The following is a 22,608-nucleotide window of genomic DNA, read 5'->3' as shown; positions in this document are numbered from 1 at the left end:
CTGTCAATGTTATTGTAAGATTTTTTCATTTTTTTTTATTTGGTTTAATCATATCTTGATGTAACTATCACTGTCACTGTTATCTGCTGTATTATTGAATTGTATTTTGTCACACTTGTACTTGCTTGAACCAAAGTCATTGTATTTATCTTGCTCTTATTGTATTACTTGTACTGTAACACTTGAAATGTATTTGCTTACGATTGTAAGTCGCCCTGGATAAAGGCGTCTGCTAAGAAAATAAATAAATAAATAATAATAATAATAATAATAATAATATATTAATCTTTTTCATGAATTAAAATGTATGGTGATATACTCTACGTGTAGCACTGTATGGTGTTGAATATATATTCTATATAGTTTGATTCATGAGGCAGTTTAATTTAGTTAAAGTCTATGGTAATTTAATGCAATAACATATTAAACATTGCAATGCATATTTGCGTTTTTTTAATTTTTTATAGTTGTTTCAAATGAAATAACACTGTTATGTACGATATGCTTCGTACAGTATACTGCAGTATACTAACAAACTCGGTCGAACGAAATGTGCACACTGTAATACAATTAATTTAATTAAATCACCACAAACTATTATAAAAAAAAAAAAAAAACACACCATAGGGTGTATGTTTAAAAGTAAAACTACAGTAAACACAAATAAAGCAACACTGTGCTGGTACTGCGCGTGTAAATAAATGCACAGCAGCTCCCACGAGCCCCTGCGTCACAGAGCGGTGTTGCCGGGGTTTGTGACCTCAGCGTCACCATGGAAGCGGTCCGTTTGTTCACGTGATGTCTGTAGCTCCGTCTCCACGTCCATTTTGATGTCAGCTTTATTTCTTAGTGATGTAAGGTAGCAACCGAGACACCAGCAGCGCGTTTGCTTCAGCGGGCAAGTGGAGGAAGGTTGTGTTTTGAGATCGCTTTTAACTTATTATTATTATTATTATTATTATTTTTAATACAAAATAAAAAAACAACACAGTGAATTGCTTTTGAAGTTGGAGACGAGTCGAGAGGGAGACTTTTTTTTTTGGATTTTAAAAGGGGGGGGTGGGCCGGGAGGTGAAATATTTTAGGAGTGACGTCAGAGAAGGCAGTATGCCCCCCTGGAGACGGCTGTGTGCCTCAGTGCTGCTCGAGCCCTATTCATGGCAGCAGCGGGGGGGTCGCTAGTTGCAGTAAAGTCTGTCCCGGTGGCTTTTCAGGGCAAGCCCCGGAAAAGCGCCGACCTCAAGCGCACGGAGAATGCTGAAAAGCAGCGGGGCAGCCCAAGGAAAGGGGACTGCGGCTGCGATATCTTGTTGGGAGCGTGCAGGGCAAGGAGCGTAAGCCCAGTTGCGGTACCAGCAACTCCGGCGGCGCCTGCCAGCTTGCCCCCGCCGCCTTCTCCGCAAGAGCGACACGGGCTCCACAGCAACCGTCCACGCAGCCTAACTAGCATGGAAGAGGATGTGATACTGAAGCAACTTTCTTCAGGTACGCAGACTGCGGGCAAACGGGTAGAAGCCATCAAGGCAACCCGTGGTTACATCTACTCAAACCCCGGGAAGCTGCTGTTTAAAAAGAGAAATGAATTGCTGACAGCGGTGGTAGAGGTGCTGGAAAAGGATGCCAGACGGGACGTCAAAGCCCAATGTGTGCAGCTGGTCTGTGACATAGTCCAGATACCGGACCCGGAGCTGGACCGCTTCAGGCAGGCAGTGCTGCCCGGGCTGCTGTTCGATCTGAAAGACGAGAGCCCGTCAATGCGCAAGGAGCTGGTTCAAACTTTGCACAAGTGCCTGAAGTACAGCCGCAGCCCGGAAAAGATATTATCAGCGCTGGTGGAGCACGGGTTGGAAAGCCGGGAGGCCAGTGTCAGGACCGCCACAGTCGTGCTTTTACCCATTCTGCTTCCCAAAGACTTTCACAGTGTTGACTTGTACGACATAATCGAGTCTCTAACCAAGAAACTTACCAACATCAGTGGCAGCAGCGGACCTAACGACCCTGTGGTGGCATTCTCCACTTTGGATTACATACGACAGCACCTTGCTGTCGGGCAAGATGAATTTAATGCTTACCTGAAACGCCTGCCCCCGGGCCTGAGGCGAGATTATAACCGTTTTATAGATGATAACTTTGAGCAGCTTTCTGTTGATAACGAGCTTAATAATAATAATACCCCGAGATCGGCATATCCGAGAGGCAGGTGCCCCAGCCCGAGCCCCGCAGCGGCAGTCTCCGGAGGCAGCCCCTCTCTAAATGATTCCCCTTTGATTTTATCCCCATTGAAGGAGCACAGCGGCATGAAATATGGCATTGTACCCCTGGACCTGCACAGCCGGCTGCTGGACCTCAAGGACTACAAGGCCCGGACCCACGCAGTGGAAGAGCTGAAGAGCGTCATCTCCCACACCGATCTGTCTAACGTGCCTCCTGCCAACGTGCTCGGCCTGATCGGCTTCCTGTGCAGCCTGCTCGATGACAGCAACTTCAAAGTCACGCACAGCACTTTGGAGATCCTCAACTTGCTGGTGGTCAAGCTGGGGCGCCACGTGGAGCAGTTCCTCCGGGCGGTGGTGACCACTGCGGTCAAGGTCCTGGGCGACAACAAGGCGGTCACCAAGCAGGCCTACATGAAGGTCTACATGGGGCTGATGAAGAACGCCGGCCCCCAAAAGCTGCTGGACCTGCTGCTGGAGAACGTCAAGCACAGGAACTCCAAAGTCCGAGAGGAGGTCATCAATATCATCATCGCCTCCCTCCTGACCCACCCCAGCGAGGACTTTGACCTGCCGAAACTCTGCTTCGCCGTGGCTCCAGCCCTGGCTGACGGCAAGAGGAAGGTCCGGCACGCCGCCCTGGAAGTCTTCGCAGTTTTGGCTTCTTCCATGGGATCCGGCAAAATGCAATCCCTGGTCAAGGCTGTTGACCAGGTGGAGCTGCACGAAGACGTGGATGGCCTGATGGCCGCAGTTCAAGCCCGCCTGGCTAGGCGGACTCTCCCGAAGCTGACCGCTCACGGCTTGGTGGAGTACGCGGTCCCCATCGCAGCCTCCGCTCACGGCAGAGCTTCTCAGCAAGTGCCTCAGGGAGCCGACACTGAGTGGCTGTTCGGGGGCGGAAGGACCTCCAGCGCCACCAGCAACCGGGGGGACACCGAGAGGGGGCCCCACCAGGGCCACAGGTCTACCAGCCCACAGGGCGAGGAGACCCCGATACACAGAAGGGTGCTGAGCGCCAGCAAAGGAAAGAATAAACTGCCTTGGGAAAACACCAACACCCCAACCAAGACACCCTTCCAGCCAGCCAAAGCACCCAACGATACTGATACTATTACTAAGGAACAGGTACGTTGTGTTTAAATTTTGTTTTAGTGTTCTGCATATTCCTGTATTAAACCCAGGTGCTATCAGTTGGGGGCAGTAAAGTCAGTGATGTACTGTGTGTTAAATAATTTAAACAGAATATTATAACCTAACAGCTATTATACTGTTAGCCTCATAGCTCAACCAATCCAGTGTTGGTGCTGTCACAAACATGTCACACTGAGCAGTGATGTCACTGCATTGTGATGATCCAATTCCATTCCACTCCTGGCAACATGGTGCAGTGACATCACAGTTCTCGTTTGGATAAAGGGAAGTTGTATTCAGTTATTTAGCTTTTTCTTTCTGGAATTAAGCATTGCTCTCTGGTTCAGCTCTGATTTTTGTAGTAACAGCTTAATGAATGAATAATAATAATAATACAAAGATTTTGCACATTATAACACAACAGCAATACGTTTATCTAACAGGCCCATCCTGTGTGATAGACTGGCTGTTGCAGCTGCCTGTCTGTCTTCAAAAGCCCCGTTGCCTTTAGAATAAACTATAGTAATAAAAAGCTTATTGTACCCAGGGCTTAAATGCTTTTGCTAACAAATTAAATAAATTAAATAAATAAATAGAAATGACTTGTGCATTATAGAGAAATATGATAACAAACTTGCAGCACTTAACCTATTTTGCTGACTTTAAAAAATACAAATAAAAAGTCGGTTGCCTAATATCAATTACATTTTTATATGAGTTCGGTTAGTTTGTTATAATGTTATTGAATTGGGAAATGCAAAAAAAACAAAAACAGTAAAACATGGAAATGAAACCACATTATAAGTGAAAAAGTTATCCTTTTTAGTTTCTGAATTGACATTTTTGGGATATTTATCCTAATTTCTGACCCATTTCATATCCCAATATGTGTGCTTTCTAACTCTTCTGGTTAAAGACCACTGTTTGACAGGCTTTAATCTCTAATGCCCGTTTCAATCATTGGAGCTTCTGAAAAGACTCCTAAGAGCTGAATTCTTGGATTGAGGTCGTTTAGAAGTGACCGCTAGAAATGTACAGCCGTTCCTGTTCAGTAAACTGGGAGATATGGGTCTCAAAAAATCACAGTTTCAGAATAGGAAAGAAATTGCAGTCGCACACATTCCCCTCGCCCTTATTTTTGAAAACAACAGAAATTCAGCTTCTAGGAGTCTTTTCAGAAGCAGCCCCTGTGTTTAAAAAAACAAACAAACAAACAAAAACAATACATCAGCCTGGAAGCCTGACAGAAATGTTTGAAGCAGAAACAGCAACAGAGCGAGATAGAGCTGACAAATAATAGAGGATTACACCGGTCAGAGATCAAACAATCCGGAAAATATACAGGGAATACGCAAAGCACCCCTTTCTGGGTTAATCCTCTCTTAGAAAAAAATAAAAATAAAATGAAAATAAAATAACTCAGTGAAGGTTTCCATCGCTATATAATATATATATATATATATATATAATATAAATTACATCTTAAACTAGTAATGAATCAATAATATTGCAACACGTCATACTGCAGTATTCGTAACGAGTTTCAAAATGCAGAAAGTACAGAAGCTTTCTATCCCTTGCCCCCTCGCCCCCTCCACCTCTCCCCTCCTAGCTGTTTGATATTTCTAGTGTTTCAAGTGGTTTTTTAAAGGTCCGTTTTCTAAATATTCCCCTGCTGCCAAAATAATCCCTCCCACCCACCTCGGCGGACGGCTGCATGGGTGCCGTTCAGACCTGGGGTAATTCCAATCGGAATTGTGCAGATCCTAATTACCGGTGATTGAACGTACAATGCCATTGTTATTGCAGTTGAACCAGATCATTGATTGCAGTTCAGTTACACATTTATTTCTGATTCCATCATCATTCTTGTATTTTCAACCACTTCCGGTGACCCCCCATTTGTACCTGGGATTATTGCTGGTTATTTAGAATAAATCGAGTAAGCATGTTCATGTGGGTACTTGTTTATGTGACTGTTTAGTGCATAGTTGTAATTACTGCAGCGTAATTGTAGCTGGGATTGTAATTGAATAAAATAGCATTGAAATTGGAATTGCAATTTCAGCAAGCAGTTCTGCTGTAATTGAACCCAGGTCTGGTGCCCCCAGCCCTTCTCGTGAGCTTCTTCACAGAGTTAGGGAAGCTGTCGTGGTGTGTCGAGTGCTGTAAGGCACATCACACAAGCACAAGAGACACACTTCACATGCTGCTGGAGACTGCAAGAGTACAACAAATCATTGAAATCAGGATTGAAAAAAAAAATAACAATACAACTCGGAAATGGAACCCAGGTATAAGTGTGTGCATATTTATACAGGCTAGCCCCTTGAGTACAGCCTATGACTTGTATCTTTTTGAACTATACATGTATAATGATTTGGCTCCGGGAAGGTGTGGAGTCTGTGCCCTGGAGATTTTGGACATTCTACTACCCTGGCTGGCAGTGAATATCTGCACACAGTTCTGGTGTGGGTTCTGCATTCTGCTCCCCTGTGAATATCTGCACACAGTTCTGGTGTGGGTTCTGCATTCTGCTCCCCTGTGAATATCTGCACACAGTTCTGGTGTGGGTTCTGCATTCTGCTACCCTGTGAATATCTGCACACAGTTCTGGTGTGGGTTCTGCATTCTGCTCCCCTGTGAATATCTGCACACAGTTCTGGTGTGGGTTCTGCATTCTGCTACCCTGTGAATATCTGCACACAGTTCTGGTGTGGGTTCTGCATTCTGCTCCCCTGTGAATATCTGCACACAGTTCTGGTGTGGGTTCTGCATTCTGCTACCCTGTGAATATCTGCACACAGTTCTGGTGTGGGTTCTGCATTCTGCTCCCCTGTGAATATCTGCACACAGTTCTGGTGTGGGTTCTGCATTCTGCTACCCTGTGAATATCTGCACACAGTTCTGGTGTGGGTTCTGCATTCTGCTCCCCTGTGAATATCTGCACACAGTTCTGGTGTGGGTTCTGCATTCTGCTACCCTGTGAATATCTGCACACAGTTCTGGTGTGGGTTCTGCATTCTGCTACCCTGTGAATATCTGCACACAGTTCTGGTGTGGGTTCTGCATTCTGCTACCCTGGCTGGCAGTGAATGTCTGCACACAGTTCTGGTATGGGTTCTGTCATTGGCGCATCTCAATCACTGTAGGCAGTGAGAGCTGCTGCTTCATACATATTCATGTGTTGCTATGATACCACTCCTCTGCACTGGGGAGAGACCTTGTCACACACTCTGAGATTAAAACTCCCATTCATTCATTCTTTATTGTGGACACATTATTTTTCCTTCTTTTCTATTGGTGTTTAGAGGCCAGTTGTGACTTTGAACTGGGAGTAGATTAATCACAGCTGTTTGTACACAGTTAAGCCATGTTCTGCACTATGCTGTCCCTGTAGATAGCAGAGGTGTGATATAATGCAATTTGCACTCAAAATGTAATTTCACAGAAATCACAAGTAATAACCAAATACCAGTGGGGGAAAAACAAAGGATACAGGGTTGCCAGAGGATCTTAGTTATAAGATTACACACATTAGGTTTTTGAGAAATAATAATTTAAAAAAAGACAAAGTTAACACATAAAAGTTAAATTCTATTCTATAATACTGATATATTCTATTCTATAATAATGAAATAAAAAATAAATTCAATTAATACTAAAGTGTAGTTCTTAGCAAGGCATTTCTTAAAACAAAACGAACGGTAAATGATTACAGAGTCAGTTATTGGTATGTTATTAGTATAGCTATTAAGTGAAACAGTTACTTGAGCTAGTTTTTCATTCTTTGAGGCAGCTGCATTTCTAGCTTCATATACACGAGTGCACTGGCTCAGGGCAGGGGTGTGCTGGATTTGATTTCACTCTTGGAAGCCGGTTCCTCTTGTTACATACAGCACTATCTTCTGGAAATGAGCTGGGATCACGTTTCCAAATTAATCTCGACATTCCCTATGCGACAAAGGCAGGATCTGCCCTTTCACATCTTCACACAGTGTCAAGGTAGCTGATATCTATGCAGCTGCATTTACTGACATGTTCACTTACAGTAACTGCGAATGCTGGTGTTGGGCGTTCACAGATAAGTACATCAACGGATGCTCAATAGACAATACAGCACCCATTTAAAATTCCTGAATCGTATGATACCTGTGTCGGGTTGCAGGCAGTGCAATTAATAGTGGCTAAGATCACCGAATGACCTACTTTAACTTTGACATTTAACACATTCATCTCTTGAATATTGTTAAATTTCCACTTCTTGTAGACGAGAATGCAAAAGTTTTATAAAAATGCGTTGGATTTGGTGACATGCGTTTGCATGCAAGTGCCTGGGATATAGCATGTCTTAGTGTGGAATGCTGAACGGAATCCATTAGGTATGCACTGGGGAAGCATGTGCTGATGATATACAAACTCTCTTTAGAAATGTTCTGTATTTCTTCTATAAATATTCTTTATTCTTCGTTGGGAGGGGGTAAGGTGATGTCTTAGCATTTTAACAGGGGTGGCTCAGGTGGCTTTATAGATGAAGGAGATGCTGTTTTTAAATTCATGAATGTACGCATCCTATAAGAATAGGTATAGAAAAGCATCCAAAGCCTATTTGAAATACGCTACATGGAGAGAATTGTTTTTTTTTTGTCCTTGTTTTTTCCTGCATTTCCTTGTCTGGTTTCAGTTCGTCTTGCTGTGCTGTATGTGGTGTGAAAGACACACCCTGAATACACCACGATGTAAAGCAACACGCCGGTAGCAGAACAAGCTTATGTTTCACGACACGTCCTTTATTCCCACGCGCGTGCTGAACTTTATTCAGTCTTCACTATCCTGTGTAGTATTCGGAAGCAGGTTTCAGGTTGGTATGAAGCTCGTGCCCCAACAGTTACATTTACACGAGTACTGAACTGCTTTTCCAGGAATAACGACACACGCAAGACCACAGCAAACAGACACCAGTAATGACACAAAACGGCACGTGATTTTGGGACGCTGTGGCTCTAGTTCTGTCCCATGTGTGAGTGTGTTGTGTTGTGTGTGTGTTTGTTTTTTTTTTAAACTAAATAAAATCTATCGTTCTATATTGATGCATTTTGGCCAAAATGCTCAAACTGCTCAGCTTCTAACCTTTTCTTTTTTTTATTTTTTATAAATATTACGTTTTTAAATGACAGACGCATTCTTGTCATACAAACATCTTCTCCAATATTAAACATTCATACATGTATGAATCTAACCCCACCAAACCCCTACACATACCTCCAGAGATAGCAAGGATCACATCAGAGAAACAGCTGCATGAGAACAGATGTTTTTTTAGTTACTTTAGTAAGCTGACAGAAATGTATATCATATATCTATTTTCGTAGTTCATTTATAAATTGCTAATAGTGGGTGACTATAATTGCAGCCTATCAAGCTGTTCCTGTAGATTGTTCTTTGTTTGCAGTAACTGCAGCAGCGCTACCACTGGTTTCCAAGCAACAGGACAGGAAAATAGTCCTCTTAAGCACCACTTGGCAATCTTCAGGTCTTCTTTAAAAAAGCCTTATGTGTGACTGAATGGAAATGAGAACATTAAGGAGAGTATTTACTCCAAGAACTGTTGAATATGTATTTCCTGTGCATTTTTTATTGCTAAGTTCATTCACATCCTTTTCTGAGATCGGTCTGGTGTTCAGGAATTTTTTCCCACGGACCAATTAGAATCATAACAACAGTACTTCCAAGATGAATTTAACAAGCACCTATTATTTTGCAGGAATATTAAAAGTACCATAATTTCTTTTGGGGGGTGTGGGGGTCCTTTTCTCGCCAAACCATCCCAAGGAGGTTGGTGGGGCACTGTGGGTTCAGTCGCTGTGCCAGTTTACCTGCAGTACCTACTGTATTTAGTAATCATTTGTTTTCTATTGTCCTTGGACAGGTTTCACAGATTTATGGTGAAGTTCCACAATCTCCTAAACTGAGGCGTTCACCAACAATGCCAGCAAACGATGACCTCTTCATCACCAGAAAGTCAGCCGTGAAATCTGCCAAGCAGGGCAACGTGCAGGCTATGAATCTGGTGAATTCAAGCACTTTGACAAACACTGGTAAGTCCTTCTTTGATTGTTACTGCACACCACACTGCCTTTCATTTGACCCCATTATCCTCTGTGGCTTCTTAATTAGTCTGCTTTCTTAATCTGAACAACATCTTAAGGAAAGGGAGCAAATACATACCTCTAAAGCTGAGGGAACACAAAGCCACATTTTCAGGAACAGTGGCTTGAAACCTGGTTCCAGAGACCACCGGGAGACCTAGTTTGAGACAACTGGGCTGTATGAAACCTCGTCTCCCCTGGTGTGCCGTGCAGTGGCCTGAAACCTAGCCTCCTGAAACCAAGTTCCAAGCCACAAAGTGTCTTTGTGTTCCCTCATCTTAAAGTGTCTCATAAATCATTCGCTGCCACCGGTCCCTTGCTCAGAGCTAATTCTGCTGGACCTGATGCGGCATTGCAAAGCAGTCCGGTGGGAGGAGGTCTGCCGGAGGGATAGCAATAGTTATGGTACAGCAAGTGACCGACCGACCGACCAGTGCTACACAATGAGGAAAGCAAATCGCCCCCTATCGATGTCGGGCGTTAATAATTAACAGACTGTAATCACAGTTCAGTGGGTGTGTAGGGCTCTGTTCTCAGGACAGTGTGAGCTCACTGCTGAGTGTTGCCGGGACACACACTCTCTGACAGGTCCCTGGCACGTCTAACCGCTTCCGTGCTAGGTGGAGTCAGCTCTGACGTTTATTTACTTTTTTCTGGACTTGGAGGAAGTGCCACGTCTTTAAAGAGAACAAAAGAAAGGACAGCAGTGCTCATCCGGGAGCGCTCGGCTGTCCTGGGATCCCCGTGACTGTGGCTTGGTTATTTGTATCGTGTGTTTTGGTTCCAGATGCGTATTTTATATCATGCTATTCGGATCCGGTTTCACTTCAAGCCTGAACGCTGTTTACAGGGCAGGCACGTGCGAGCCAGCTGAGTCTTTGATGTAGAAACCTGACCGCTAATAGCAACTGGACATGGGGCTGATGTGATTAACCTGTACCCTGCCAGGCTAAACCACAGCTCAGTACTGTTATGCATTTTACAGCACCAGGTAGTGCACCTGGATTCCATCCACCGCTTGTTTTTACTGCTGATCCCAGGATAACCGCGGACAGGTGGTTGATGCGATCCAAGGTGATTTCTCAGTGCTGTAAAAGGCTGTAAAGAACCCGGCTGTGGTTTATCCTGGTGGGGTAGAGGCTGATCAAACTGAATCCATACCCAACCTGAACTCTTATGTTTTGTCTTATAGGGTTGCTGGGTTTGTCACTGGCTTCATATCCCTGATGCTTCCCCCCCCCCTCCCCTCCCCCCTGCGCAGCCTTCAGTATTTCAACTGAACAGAAATAGAAAAGCAATCGAAATGAAACTGCGTTTCTATGGAAACAGGCTTCGCTGCAGAGCGTGTCAAGAGTGTCATCAGCTTGAAATGAATTCTGATGCACAGCGTTGAGGAGGGCCCTCGGGCCATGGCATACCTGCTCCGTGACAGACTCTTATTTCTCGTAAGCGGGAGTATAGCAGATTGTTTGTTTTTTCTGTCGTGTAAAAATACAGCTCTGTCCTGCGCATCTACCGTTTGCACAAGCAACATGTTAGAACCGCGATCATGAGGCTGCATTTGTAGCTCTGGTAGAGTTCTGCAGTCCTCTGGGACAAGAGTCGAGATATCCCCACTCTGCCAATTACTGTACAGCAAGCAGCATATCCATTCACACCCAAGTGTGCAGCGCTCTACAGTTGTATTCATTTATTTATGTCATTTTTTTTATTGTCGTCCTACCCTTTGAAGGTTGCAGTCGATCTAAGTGGGTCTCATGCTGTTTCTCAGACTAGTTTGGTCAGTATAAGCAATGTAAGTACGTGGGGCTTGTTTAACAGTAGCTAGAGCAAACAAATAGCGCAGAATTTAATCTACAGTACAGCAGGGCTACTGGTACCATATTTGACACCGTCTGCTTGTAGTCTGCACTCAATCAGGTAGAGCTATACACCCACAAACATTATATATTTATTTTTGGAGCTGCACACACCCGCCCACGCACTCTTTTGTGTTGCTATCTTTCTTGACAGTATGATCTCGAAGCTATAGACGTTTCCCAAGAATGACACGTTTTAGTTTAATTCTTAGACAGAGCGCCCCCACGTTGCAGTTTCTTCTCGGGAGTCACTAGCTTTGCAGAGACGTGTTAATGAGCATTCACAGACAAGCAAGGCTAACGGATATAGAGGGGCAGGCAGGAACATTATTACACTTTGCATTTTTTTTTTTTAAAACCTGTTCTCCAATTGTGATGAAACGTGCTCATTGATTTAACAAAGAAGCTTTGCACAACTAGACTTTTCAGATCTCAGCCAACGTCTTGTGCTTATACACAGTGATGTATTATTATTATTATTTTTCTGACTAACAGAGAAGCAGTTTACTCTCTTACTGCTGATGTGAGTGCAGAAGGCTCTTGGAAAAGCCGGCTCTTAAATAGATGTAATAGCGGCCGGCCAGTCTATGGTCACGTAATTACAAATTGGCTTTGAAGCCCTGCTTTACCCACCTGGGGCCGCTTGCAGTGTCGTAGGTAAGAGTTCTGCAAAACAAAGATACTACTCTTGAAGGGCTGCCCTGCAGAGGATTGATTCGGGACAGAGCTGAACTGAGCAGCTGTCAAACGCAATGCTCTCCCCGAAAAACATCAAAGTGATAACTCGCTTTCTGATGAGTCGGGAGGGAAATAAGAGTTTGATCACAGTGACATTCCAATGTATATGTTATTATAGAGTGTGTGTGTGTGGCCCGAGCTGACTGCATTAGCATAATTGGTTCTTTTCAAAGCTCCTTCAGGTCTGCGAGTCTGTTCAGCGCTGACTCCGGCTCTCGGTGGCGTTTGAAATTTCCTGTGGCAGTAATGTGACGGGCTGTCAAAAGCGGTTCCCTGTAGCACATGGCACATATAGTGGTTTAAACAAAGGTAGTCCTTTGCATTCGATACCATATCTTACGCCGGTAAAGCACAACAGTGCAAGTGATGTGGTGTGCATGTTTTTGTAATGCTTCCTGGAACAGAGCAGAAGGCGAATGCTGCTGTTTGAGGAGGTGAGAGGTGTGGAAAGCTGCTGGGGTCGTGAAAGGAGAGCCAAGCGCCTGGATTGACATGAATGCAAGCAGCTCATGAAAAGCTGTTTAAGGGTTTTTATTAAATTATTTAGAGAGATTTTCACTTTGTGGTATAAACTGCAGATGTGTCCAAAAATAAGCACTTTGAACACAGTATAACACACACACACACACACACAATATATACAATATATATATATATATTCTGAAAATCACAAATGTATGTTTGTAGTGCACTGCCATAAAAGTGAGGTGAAGCTTAGCGTGAAGATTTCCCAGTCAGTCTTGGCAATACGGACGGTGACCTTTGTGAAGCAAAATTGATGACAGCGTTTTTAAAACTCCGGGCAAGACCAGGCTTGATTGTGTTCTCTTTTGAATTGAGCTGCATTGTTTGCTCGTGGCTTTTTAAGAGAATTCCAGCACGGTTTGATCTGCCCTTCAAAAACTGTTGACATAAACTGTAAAGGCGGAATGTTGGTTTGCTGTTTCCAAATCCTAATGTTCGTGATTCTAATATAGAAGTTTATTCTACTGATTTAGACCTACGCCAGTGTGTTTGTGGCTTTGTTGTGTCAAGATGGTGGTGGGGAGGGGAGGGGGGGGGGGGGGGGTGGCTTTGACTTGTGATCGAGAAACTTTTGAGGGCTGCCACTGATTGACACAAAAGGCTGGAATGTTGAGTGTGTTCTATGTAGCGTTACAGGCTGCTGTTCCCTGTGTTGTTCTAGGTGCAGCAGAGTGGCACCAGCCCCGCATCTCAGGAAAGCAGGGTCTCCTCGGGTATTCCAGGAGCAGCGGCAGTGTGGATTCAGATCTGCAGTTTTTGGGGACCAGCAGCCAGTTGGAGAAAGGTGAAGTGTTTGAACTGCTCTGAGCGTCGCATGCGGCAAGCCTGAGGGAGTCATTGTTACAGCTCCTCTCGGAGGACCTGCGTTGATTTCTACAAAGTGACATTTCTCGTGGTTTGACCGTTCGTTCTTTCAAACTGCTCAATATTTGTCAGCGCATTGCATTGCCCTTTTGATGTGCAAACTTGATTTATTAATCTGCACTGGACCCTGTATCAATCTGAATGGGTGTGGAGACAAATTTCATTTGTAAATCATCATTGACGTCATTCGCAGTTGGTCACCTCCACTGAAATGCATTCATGAAACTTTTTTTTTTTTTGGTTTAAAAAAAAAAAAAAAAAAAAGTAACCATCTGTGGTTTAATAAAGAAAATCTTTCATTAAGAATGATTTTGGATTGAGGTGGCTATCAATCTCAAATCTTTCTTAACGCAGATGTTTCAATTCTGCTTTAGTGACAGGGTCGCATTGTAAAGGGGGAGCACAGTCTACTAGACAATAAACCCTGTCATACAACAGGGATGGGAATAAGACTCCCATTGCATAGCAGTTTGATCCATTCCTGGTTTTACTAGTTTAATAAGACACACACATGCTTGTTACCTGTACACTGTGGCTAACCAAGCTTGTAGTAAAACCTGCAGTGGGTGAAACTGTTATGCAATCGGAGTCTTATTCCCATCCCTGATATAGCGGGGAACTAAATATCGATCCTGGATCAGCCAAGGATCAGAATCAGGATGACTTTCTAACAATTAGCTCTTTCATTCGTTAGCTTTAATTTGAAACGACATCAATAAAAACATGTACTGCAAACTGGTCAGTTATGTAGTTGTAAAGCAAAGGATTCCTGTTTCACAGCACCCCTCCATGCCAGTCTGAACCTCTCCACCAAGACCCAGAGGGGCCTCTACAGCCATCCCAGCGTTGAGCGCACCTTGTCCGGCCCCAGCACTGCCGGGGGCGGCAGCAGCAGCAGCAGCAGCATCGCCTCACAAGGTGCCTTCATCCTGCCATCGTACCCGCTGTCCTCCCCCGGGAGCGGGCAGCTCCACACCACCCCTCCCAGGAAGGGCATGGAGGACAGCGTGGGCTTCTCCAACACCTGGCCCAGCAAGCCACTCGATGGCACCTCCAACTCCAGCCCTCGCAAGAGGCTGCCCAGCTCCAGGACTGACGACACTCAAGGCAAGCGTCTTTATAGCTTTTGTGTTTTCGTTCTTTTTTTTTTTTTTTTTCCCCATTCGTGCACGTTTCGTTCATTGTTTCCTTCTTTCTTTCAAAATGTTTTTTTGAGGAAAGAGCAACAATCCAAACTATTGACACTCTGGACTTTCCAGTGCGTTACTGATATTTTATTACCGTTCCCAGCTCTCAGTGCTGGTAGAAAATACACACTCCCAAAGGCACTCCATGTAATTAAATGTTTTTAACGCCACCATTTCGGTCTTTCTTAGTGTCCACTAAGAAAGAAGAAAAAAATGGGCACCCTTATGTGCAGATCGCGTCCACCTGTCTGTCTGCCGCACTCTGAACACAACAACTGTCTTGATTTTACACCGGCCTAGACCAATCTTTTATCATACACACCTAGACTCTGATAGACGTTTCATTTTGCATTTGGATAAAATGTTCCATTGTTTTGCAATTGCCCTCTGAATGTGCAAGCAGGTTTTATTATAACCTTGCCTACTCGGTGACGGCACAACAGACCAGTCGGCATTGGTGTGTGAAGCTACGGGCTGCTGGGTGTGTTGGTAGATGCAAGGCAAAGCCCTTGAAGCATGTGATTTGCGATTTATAAAAGGCTCCATTCCACCCAATTCCATTTTATAATGGTAAGCGGCACTCCCTTCAGTCTCCGTTCAAAATGCATTTCCACCCAAACCATGAAATGGTTCCTTCGTTAACCGAAAGGTCGTTCACAGTGATGCAGTCAAAGCCGGGCGCGAGCGTGCTGCTGCATGTAATGTGTGAATATCAGGAAGCGTAATAATAAGGCAGGAAGCCCCTCGGTCACGGATAATACAATCGGTCTTGACTACATGAGGCCGTCGAGTGCAATCGGCTAAAGCCGTGAGTGCTTGACAAGCCCCGTAAGATCCTTTTCATTTTGGAAAGGCTTAATAGGAAAAACAAAACATTCTTCTTGTCTGTCGTTTTGTTTTTTCTTTCGTTCTTAGACATAAGGTATATAATTTCAGTGAGGATGCTGTTTATTCGCGTCTCCTAGCTCTTTTGTAATGACTTGACCATTAACCCAGTTCAGAGTTAGAGGTTATGTCCTGGGGATATTGGTTAGTTATGCCAGTTTGTTTTGCAAAGTATAAATGGGTGGCAGTGCTGTACAGTTCAGGAAAGCAGCCTGTGGTAGCCATCAAAAGGTCAAGGATACTTTGTTGCTGTTGTTGTTGTTGTTTATCTGCTCAATTAAAATCCTTGTAAGCAAATTAAGCAAACAAAAAGCATGAAGCCTAAACATGTGTCTTCACGAGATCTGCTCATCTCAAGAAGAAACAGGCACTCTCAATATCTTTGCAGTGAAGCCACAACGTTACTCCAGCGGGCTTGTGCAGTAATAAAAAGGAACGCTGTAATGAAGACGCTAGCCGAAGCGGTGGAACGCTTGACTTCTGTGTTTTTTTTTTTTTTATAATTATTTCCTTAGAGTCTACGATAGAGTGATTTTTCTGAAGTTACAGGTTTAAGTTAGATTATTTAAGTTAGGTTATTTAATTATCATCCCTGTCCAATCAAAATGCATTGTGCTGTACCCCCACAGTAGAAGTGACCCAGAAGAAGAACTCTCAGGTCTCCGTCCCTACTATAGTTAGACCCCCCCCCTACCGTTGTGGCTTCAGTAAGAGCAAGCCGGTGCCTCCCATTCCACGGGGGCCCCGGCCGTCTAGCCACTGTGACGCAGCAGCCAGGGATCACAAGCAGCAGTCTGGAGGTGTGTTGTGTGTGTGTGTTTTTGTTTGTTTGTTTGTTTGTTTGTTTGTTTGTTTATAGAAATATAGTTTCAGCGAGGATCCTGCTTCTTCAGGTTCTCATCTGGGTGGCACAGGGATAGGAAGTGACTTGCCCCCTAAGTGTAAAAACTGTGTTATACATAGAGATGCAGTCCTGGTTATGCCAGTTTGGTATGGGTAGTGTCAATGGGTAGTGCTGTACAGGGTAGTGTCAATGGGCAGTGCTGTACAGGGCAGTGTCAATGGGCAGTGCTGTACAGGGCAGTATCAATGGGTAGTGCTGTACAGGGCAGTGTCAGTGGGTAGTGCTGTACAGGGCAGTGTCAATGGGTAGTGATGTACAGGGCAGTGTCAGTGGGTAGTGCTGTACAGGGCAGTGTCAATGGGCAGTGCTGTACAGGGCAGTGTCAATGGGCAGTGCTGTACAGGGCAGTGTCAATGGGCAGTGCTGTACAGGGCAGTGTCAATGGGTAGTGCTGTACAGGGCAGTGTCACTGGGTAGTGCTGTACAGGGCAGTGTCAGTGGGTAGTGCTGTACAGGGCAGTGTCAATGGGCAGTGCTGTACAGGGCAGTATTAATGGGCAGTGCTGTACAGGGCAGTATCAATGGGTAGTGCTGTACAGGGCAGTGTCAGTGGGTAGTGCTGTACAGGGCAGTGTCAGTGGGTAGTGCTGTACAGGGCAGTGTCAGTGGGTAGTGCTGTACAGGGCAGTGTCAATGGGTAGTGCTGTACAGGGCAGTGTCAGTGGGTAGTGCTGTACAGGGCAGTGTCAATGGGTAGTTCTTCTAACAGTAGTTAAAGAGACTGCGGTCTATAATGGCCAGGGTTTCATCAAAGGGCAAGGATGCTTTCGTCATTGTTGTTTTTGTGTGCTGTTGTTCTATTAAAAACCTAACAGACTTCAATAGGTAAAAGGTATGAATTCACTAGCTACTAGTTTGTTTAATGTACTTGGTTCCTTCACGCAGTCTGCTCATCATGAGAAGAAACAGATACAGGAGTGCCTTTCACTTGCAGCACGGTCAGCTGGTAACCAATTCCATGAACACAACGCTCTTCCAATGGGCTCGTGTTGTAAAAAGGGCCGCGCTGAATAAACTTCACTGTATAATCTAAGATTGAGTGATTCTGAAGTTAGTGGGGTGCGTTAAGTAACCGGGAGGACTCGGAGCGAGAATTTTTCCACTCTCTCAAATCACAGATGAAATCTGCTTCAGTGGGTTCTTTCACTTAGCTGCTCATAGAGAGACTTGGTTCCTTAATGCACCCACAGATTATCTATCAAAGCTAGACTGTTCATCCCTGACCAATCGATGCATTGTGCTGTGCCCCACAGTAGAAGTGGCCCAGAAGACGCGCTCTCAAGTCTCCCTGATTCCTACTCTAGTTAGAACCCAAGCCTCCCGTCGCGGCTTCAGTACAAGCAAGACAGTGCCCCCCATTCCACGGGGGCCCAGCCTGTCTGGCCTCGCTGACGGAGGAGCTCAAGACCACAAGAAGGAGTCACGAGGTCTGTGGGAGAGAGCTTTTTCTTTCTCTTCTTTCTCTTTCTTTCTTCATAGAAATATAACTTCATCGAGGATCCTGCTTCTTCAGGTTCACAGCTGGGTGGCACAGGGATATGAAATGACTTTGTGGATAAGCTGGGATATTTACCCAGAGGTCTGCTAGCTCTTGTGTAGTGATTTGACCACTAAACCCAACTTTCTCTGAGTTACAGGTAGAGATTATGTCCTGGGGCTTTTGGTTGGTTATGCCAGTTTGTTATGGGTAGTGTAAATGGGTAGTGCTGTTCAGTTCAGAGTAGCAGCCAGTGGTGGCCAGGGTCTTTCATCAAAGGGCAAGGATGCTTTTGTCATTGACGTTGTTGTCATCGTCGTTGTTGTCTTTGTTTTGTGTGCTATTACTCTATTAAAGTGCTAAGCAAAACATATAAGAAACGTAAGTAAGTAAGTCTAAACGTTTGTCTGCTTGACATGGTCCAATCGATGCATTGTGCTGTGCCCCACAGTAGAAGTGACCCAGAAGACGCGCTTTCAAGTCCCCCTGATTCCTACTCTAGTTAGAACCCAAGCCTCCCGTCGCGGCTTCAGTACGAGCAAGACAGTGCCCCCCATTCCACGGGGGCCCAGCCTGTCTGGCCTCGCTGACGGAGGAGCTCAAGACCACAAGAAGGAGTCACGAGGTCTGTGGGAGAGAGCTTTTTCTTTCTCTTCTTTCTCTTTCTCTTTCTTTCTTCATAGAAATATAACTTTAGCGAGGATCCTGCTTCTTCAGGTTCACAGCTGGGTGGCACAGGGATAGGATGTGACTTTGTGGATAAGCTGGGATATTTACCCAGAGGTCTGCTAGCTCTTGTGTAGTGATTTGACCACTAAACCCAACTTTCTTTGAGTTACCGGTAGAGATTATGTCCTGGGGCTTTTGGTTGGTTATGCCAGTTTGTTATGGGTAGTGTAAATGGGTAGTGCTGTTCAGTTCAGAGTAGCAGCCAGTGGTGGCCAGGGTCTTTCATCAAAGGGCAAGGATGCTTTTGTCATTGACGTTGTTGTCATCGTCGTTGTTGTCTTTGTTTTGTGTGTTATTACTTTATTAAAGTGCTAAGCAAAACGTATGAGAAACTTAAGTAAGTCTAAACGTTTGTCTGCTTGACATGGTCCAATCGATGCATTGTGCTGTGCCCCACAGTAGAAGTGGCCCAGAAGATGCGCTCTCAAGTCTCCCTGATTCCTACTCTAGTTAGAACCCAAGCCTCCCGTCGCGGCTTCAGTACGAGCAAGACAGTGCCCCCCATTCCACGGGGGCCCAGCCTGTCTGGCCTCGCTGACGGAGGAGCTCAAGACCTCAAGAAGGAGTCACGAGGTCTGTGAGAGAGCTTTTTCTTTCTCGTCTTTCTCTTTCTTTCTTCATAGAAATATAACTTTAGCGAGGATCCTGCTTCTTCAGGTTCACAGCTGGGTGGCACAGGGATATGAAATGTCTTTGTGGATAAGCTGGTATATTTACCCAGAGGTCTACTCGCTCTTGTGTAGTGATTTGACCACTAAACCCAACTTTCTCTGAGTTACAGGTAGAGATTATGTCCTGGGGCTTTTGGTTGGTTATGCCAGTTTGTTATGGGTAGTGTAAATGGGTAGTGCTGTTCAGTTCAGAGTAGCAGCCAGTGGTGGCCAGCGTCTTTCATCAAAGGGCAAGGATGCTTTGTTGTCATTGACGTTGTTGTCATCGTCGTTGTTGTCTTTGTTTTTTGTGTTATTACTTTATTAAAGTGCTAAGCAAAACTTATAAAAAACTTTAAGTAAGTCTAAACGTTTTTTTGCTTGACATGGTCCAATCGATGCATTGTGCTGTGCCCCACAGTAGAAGTGACCCAGAAGACGCGCTCTCAAGTCTCCCTGATTCCTACTCTAGTTAGAACCCAAGCCTCCCGTCGCGGCTTCAGTACAAGCAAGACAGTGCCCCCCATTCCACGGGGGCCCAGCCTGTCTGGCCTCGCTGACGGAGGAACTCAAGACCACAAGAAGGAGTCACGAGGTCTGTGGGGTTAGGGTTAGAGCTTTTAACTATTTATTTTTCTCTTTCTTTTTCCCCTAAGTGGATAAGCCGAGTTACGTACAAAACATTAGAAGTCCCTTCAGCTTTGGCCAGCTGAATCTTACAAGATGATAACGGCTTCACCAACAACCCACGCTTTCACCACAGAGCTCCCCAGATTTAATCATCAAACACTGGCAGCGTCCTGTCGCTTGTTACCCCCGTTACAAAACTTGCAATATCTTTACATGAAGCCAAGGAACACAGTGCTACTCCCACGGACTTGCAGAGTCAAAAAGAACTTGCTGATGAAGGCACTGTCTGAAGTGTGTGTATACTGTACTACTGTAGACTTATCATCCTTGTCCAACCAATGGATTGTTCTGTGTCCCACAGTAGACATGACCCAGGAGAAGCACTCTCCAGTCCCCCTGAAACCTGCTCTGGTTCGAACACCTTCCTCCCGTCGCGGCATTAATGGGACCAAGCCGGTGCCCCCCCATCCCAAGGGGGGCCTGCTTACCCAGCCTCGCTGACGGAGGAGGGAGGGATCCCAAGAAGGCAGGGGGGACCCAGGAGTCTGGAGGAGAGAAGAGCCTCGCGCTGGACCTGTCTGAGCTGGACGTGAAGGATGATGAACCTGACCATGAAGAGGTCAGTGTGAGTGCGAGTGTGAGTGTGTGCATGTCTGAGCTGATTTTAAAGTATTGAGGTTTTGTTAGGATGCTTAAGTCATAAATATCTAACTACTGGCAAGCCCAACAAGCCTTTTTGATCTTTTTTGTATTAGGATAGACCCATAGCCAGAATAATCAAGATTAGGCAGCCTGATTATGAAGAGGTATGTACTGTATCTGTGTATGTGCGTAACTTGCAAGACACACACTAATAGCTGATAAGTTGTTTCATGCTATGCTTTTGCACTTGGGACATTCCATTAAATACTTGGCATAGGTCATTAATATCAGATCAAGTCTGTACAGTACTAGCAAGCAAGTGTGAGGATAGACCAGGGCTAAGCAAGGTTCCAGCCAGAACAAATAAACCTGTTCACTGTGTGCTGTTCTGCATTTATACTTAATTTAAAGGGTGTCAGTTTTGAACTTTGAGTGAGCCTTTTAACAGATAATATTTTTTTTTACATGAAGAGTGCACACTTGCATGGGCATTGGCTCTCCAGTGTAGTTTCTTCTTATTATTCAAACAACCTTGTGTTAGTGTTCCCCTCCACCCCTGCTGAGAAAGCACACTTAAGCGAGTGTTTAAATGCTGCTTCTGAAAACGGCCATTGGTCTCTCTCTCTCTCTCTCTCTCTCTCTCTCTCTCTTCTCTCCTCTCTCTCCTCTCTCTCTCTCTCTCTTCTTCTCTCTCTCTCTCTCTCTCTCTCTCTCTCTCTCTCTCTCTCTCTCTCTCTCTCTCTCTCTCTCTCTCTCTCTTTCTTTCTTCTTCTCTCTCTCTCCTCTCTCCTCTCTCTCTCTCTCTCTCTCTGTCTCTCTCTGTCTCTCTCTCTCTCTCTCTCTCCTCTCTCTCTTCTCTCTCTCTCTCTCTCTCTCAATTCAATTCAATTCAATTCAATGGTGCTTTATTGGCATGACTTACAATAGCAGGTGTTGCCAAAGCAATTATACAATACAGACATGTATATATACAATGCATCATGAATACATATATATAAACAAACTGATTTATAAAGTACAGTAAAAAAAAAAAAAAACAAAACCAAAACCAAAAAAAAAAAAAAAAACAAAAAAAAAAACACATATCACTACTAACAATAAACATGTATCAGGACAATAAGCATTTACCTAATACATACATGCCTACATACACAACAACATACATACTGTATATACATAAGTGTGTGTGTGTCTCTGTGCAGAGCTCTCATTGTGTGTCCCTCAATCTGTGACATGCAGACACATACTGGGCTGCTAGTTGGGCTGTGCTTCTCTCTCTCCCAGGAGGATTGGGACTTTTTCAGGGTTGGTCATGTTTGGGAAGTTTGGGAGGGAATTTGCAAATTTTTTTAAAATAAGTTTGTCTATTTTCCGAGTATTTCTTACATTGAAGAAGGAAGTGCATCTCTGTCTCAACCTCTCCTGTCTCACAGTGACCACAGAGCTTTCTTCTTTAGGAAGCCAGGTCTGCCGGTGACGGCCTTTTTCAATGGCCAGGCTGTGGTCACTGAGCCTGTACTTGGTCAGGATCTGCCTCTGCTTTGTATCTCTGACAGTAGAGAGATACTCTGCCAGAGTGTAATCTCTTTTTAGGGCCCGATAACAATCCAGTTTATTTTGAGATTTTGTTTCTGTGTCCCAATGTTTCAGATAGCAGTTTTTGGTTAGTTTTATAATTTGGTTGACTCTGATTGGGGGCTGGTAAGCAGTGCTGCCCTGAAGCTGGTTTGTTTTAGTATTATTAGTTGGGTTCAGTGCAGTGAGCTTCAGGGCCAGCCTGGCTTAGAGGACTCTTTTCAGGGCTGAGCTCTTGGGTTTGCATGGCCTCATACTGGAGGGAGTCTGATTCACTTTTCTTTAGGTGCATCCAAAACTTTAGTGCTCTTTTCTTTATATTATGAGTGTTGGTAACGGCCTAATTCTGCCCTGCATGCATGATTTGGTGTTTTTCTTTGCACCTGTAGGATGTTTTTGTAGAGTTCAGCATGCAGGGTTTCGATTGGGTGTTTGTCCCATTTAGTG

The 22,608-nt window shown here is 44.7% G+C and overlaps 1 protein-coding gene across 1 annotated transcript in view; it reads left to right on the top strand.

The window, feature by feature from the left end:
* The first annotated feature begins 715 nt into the window (after nt 1-715).
* The window catches only part of LOC117421956 (TOG array regulator of axonemal microtubules protein 1-like), a 34,051-nt gene continuing 12,158 nt past the window's right edge, over nt 716-22,608 (top strand). The window contains exons 1-5 of the mRNA XM_058988190.1: nt 716-3,341; nt 9,277-9,445; nt 13,280-13,402; nt 14,263-14,589; nt 20,306-20,422. Of these exons, the coding sequence (XP_058844173.1) occupies nt 1,158-3,341; nt 9,277-9,445; nt 13,280-13,402; nt 14,263-14,589; nt 20,306-20,422 (2,920 nt within the window). The 5' untranslated portion in view covers nt 716-1,157. The remainder of the gene's footprint in view (nt 3,342-9,276; nt 9,446-13,279; nt 13,403-14,262; nt 14,590-20,305; nt 20,423-22,608) is intronic.

This window comes from Acipenser ruthenus, chromosome 15, assembly GCF_902713425.1.
Source record: "Acipenser ruthenus chromosome 15, fAciRut3.2 maternal haplotype, whole genome shotgun sequence".
NCBI lineage: Eukaryota > Metazoa > Chordata > Actinopteri > Acipenseriformes > Acipenseridae > Acipenser > Acipenser ruthenus.
Note: the sequence above shows the minus strand (reverse complement) of the source record. Positions and strands in the feature narration are given on the sequence as shown.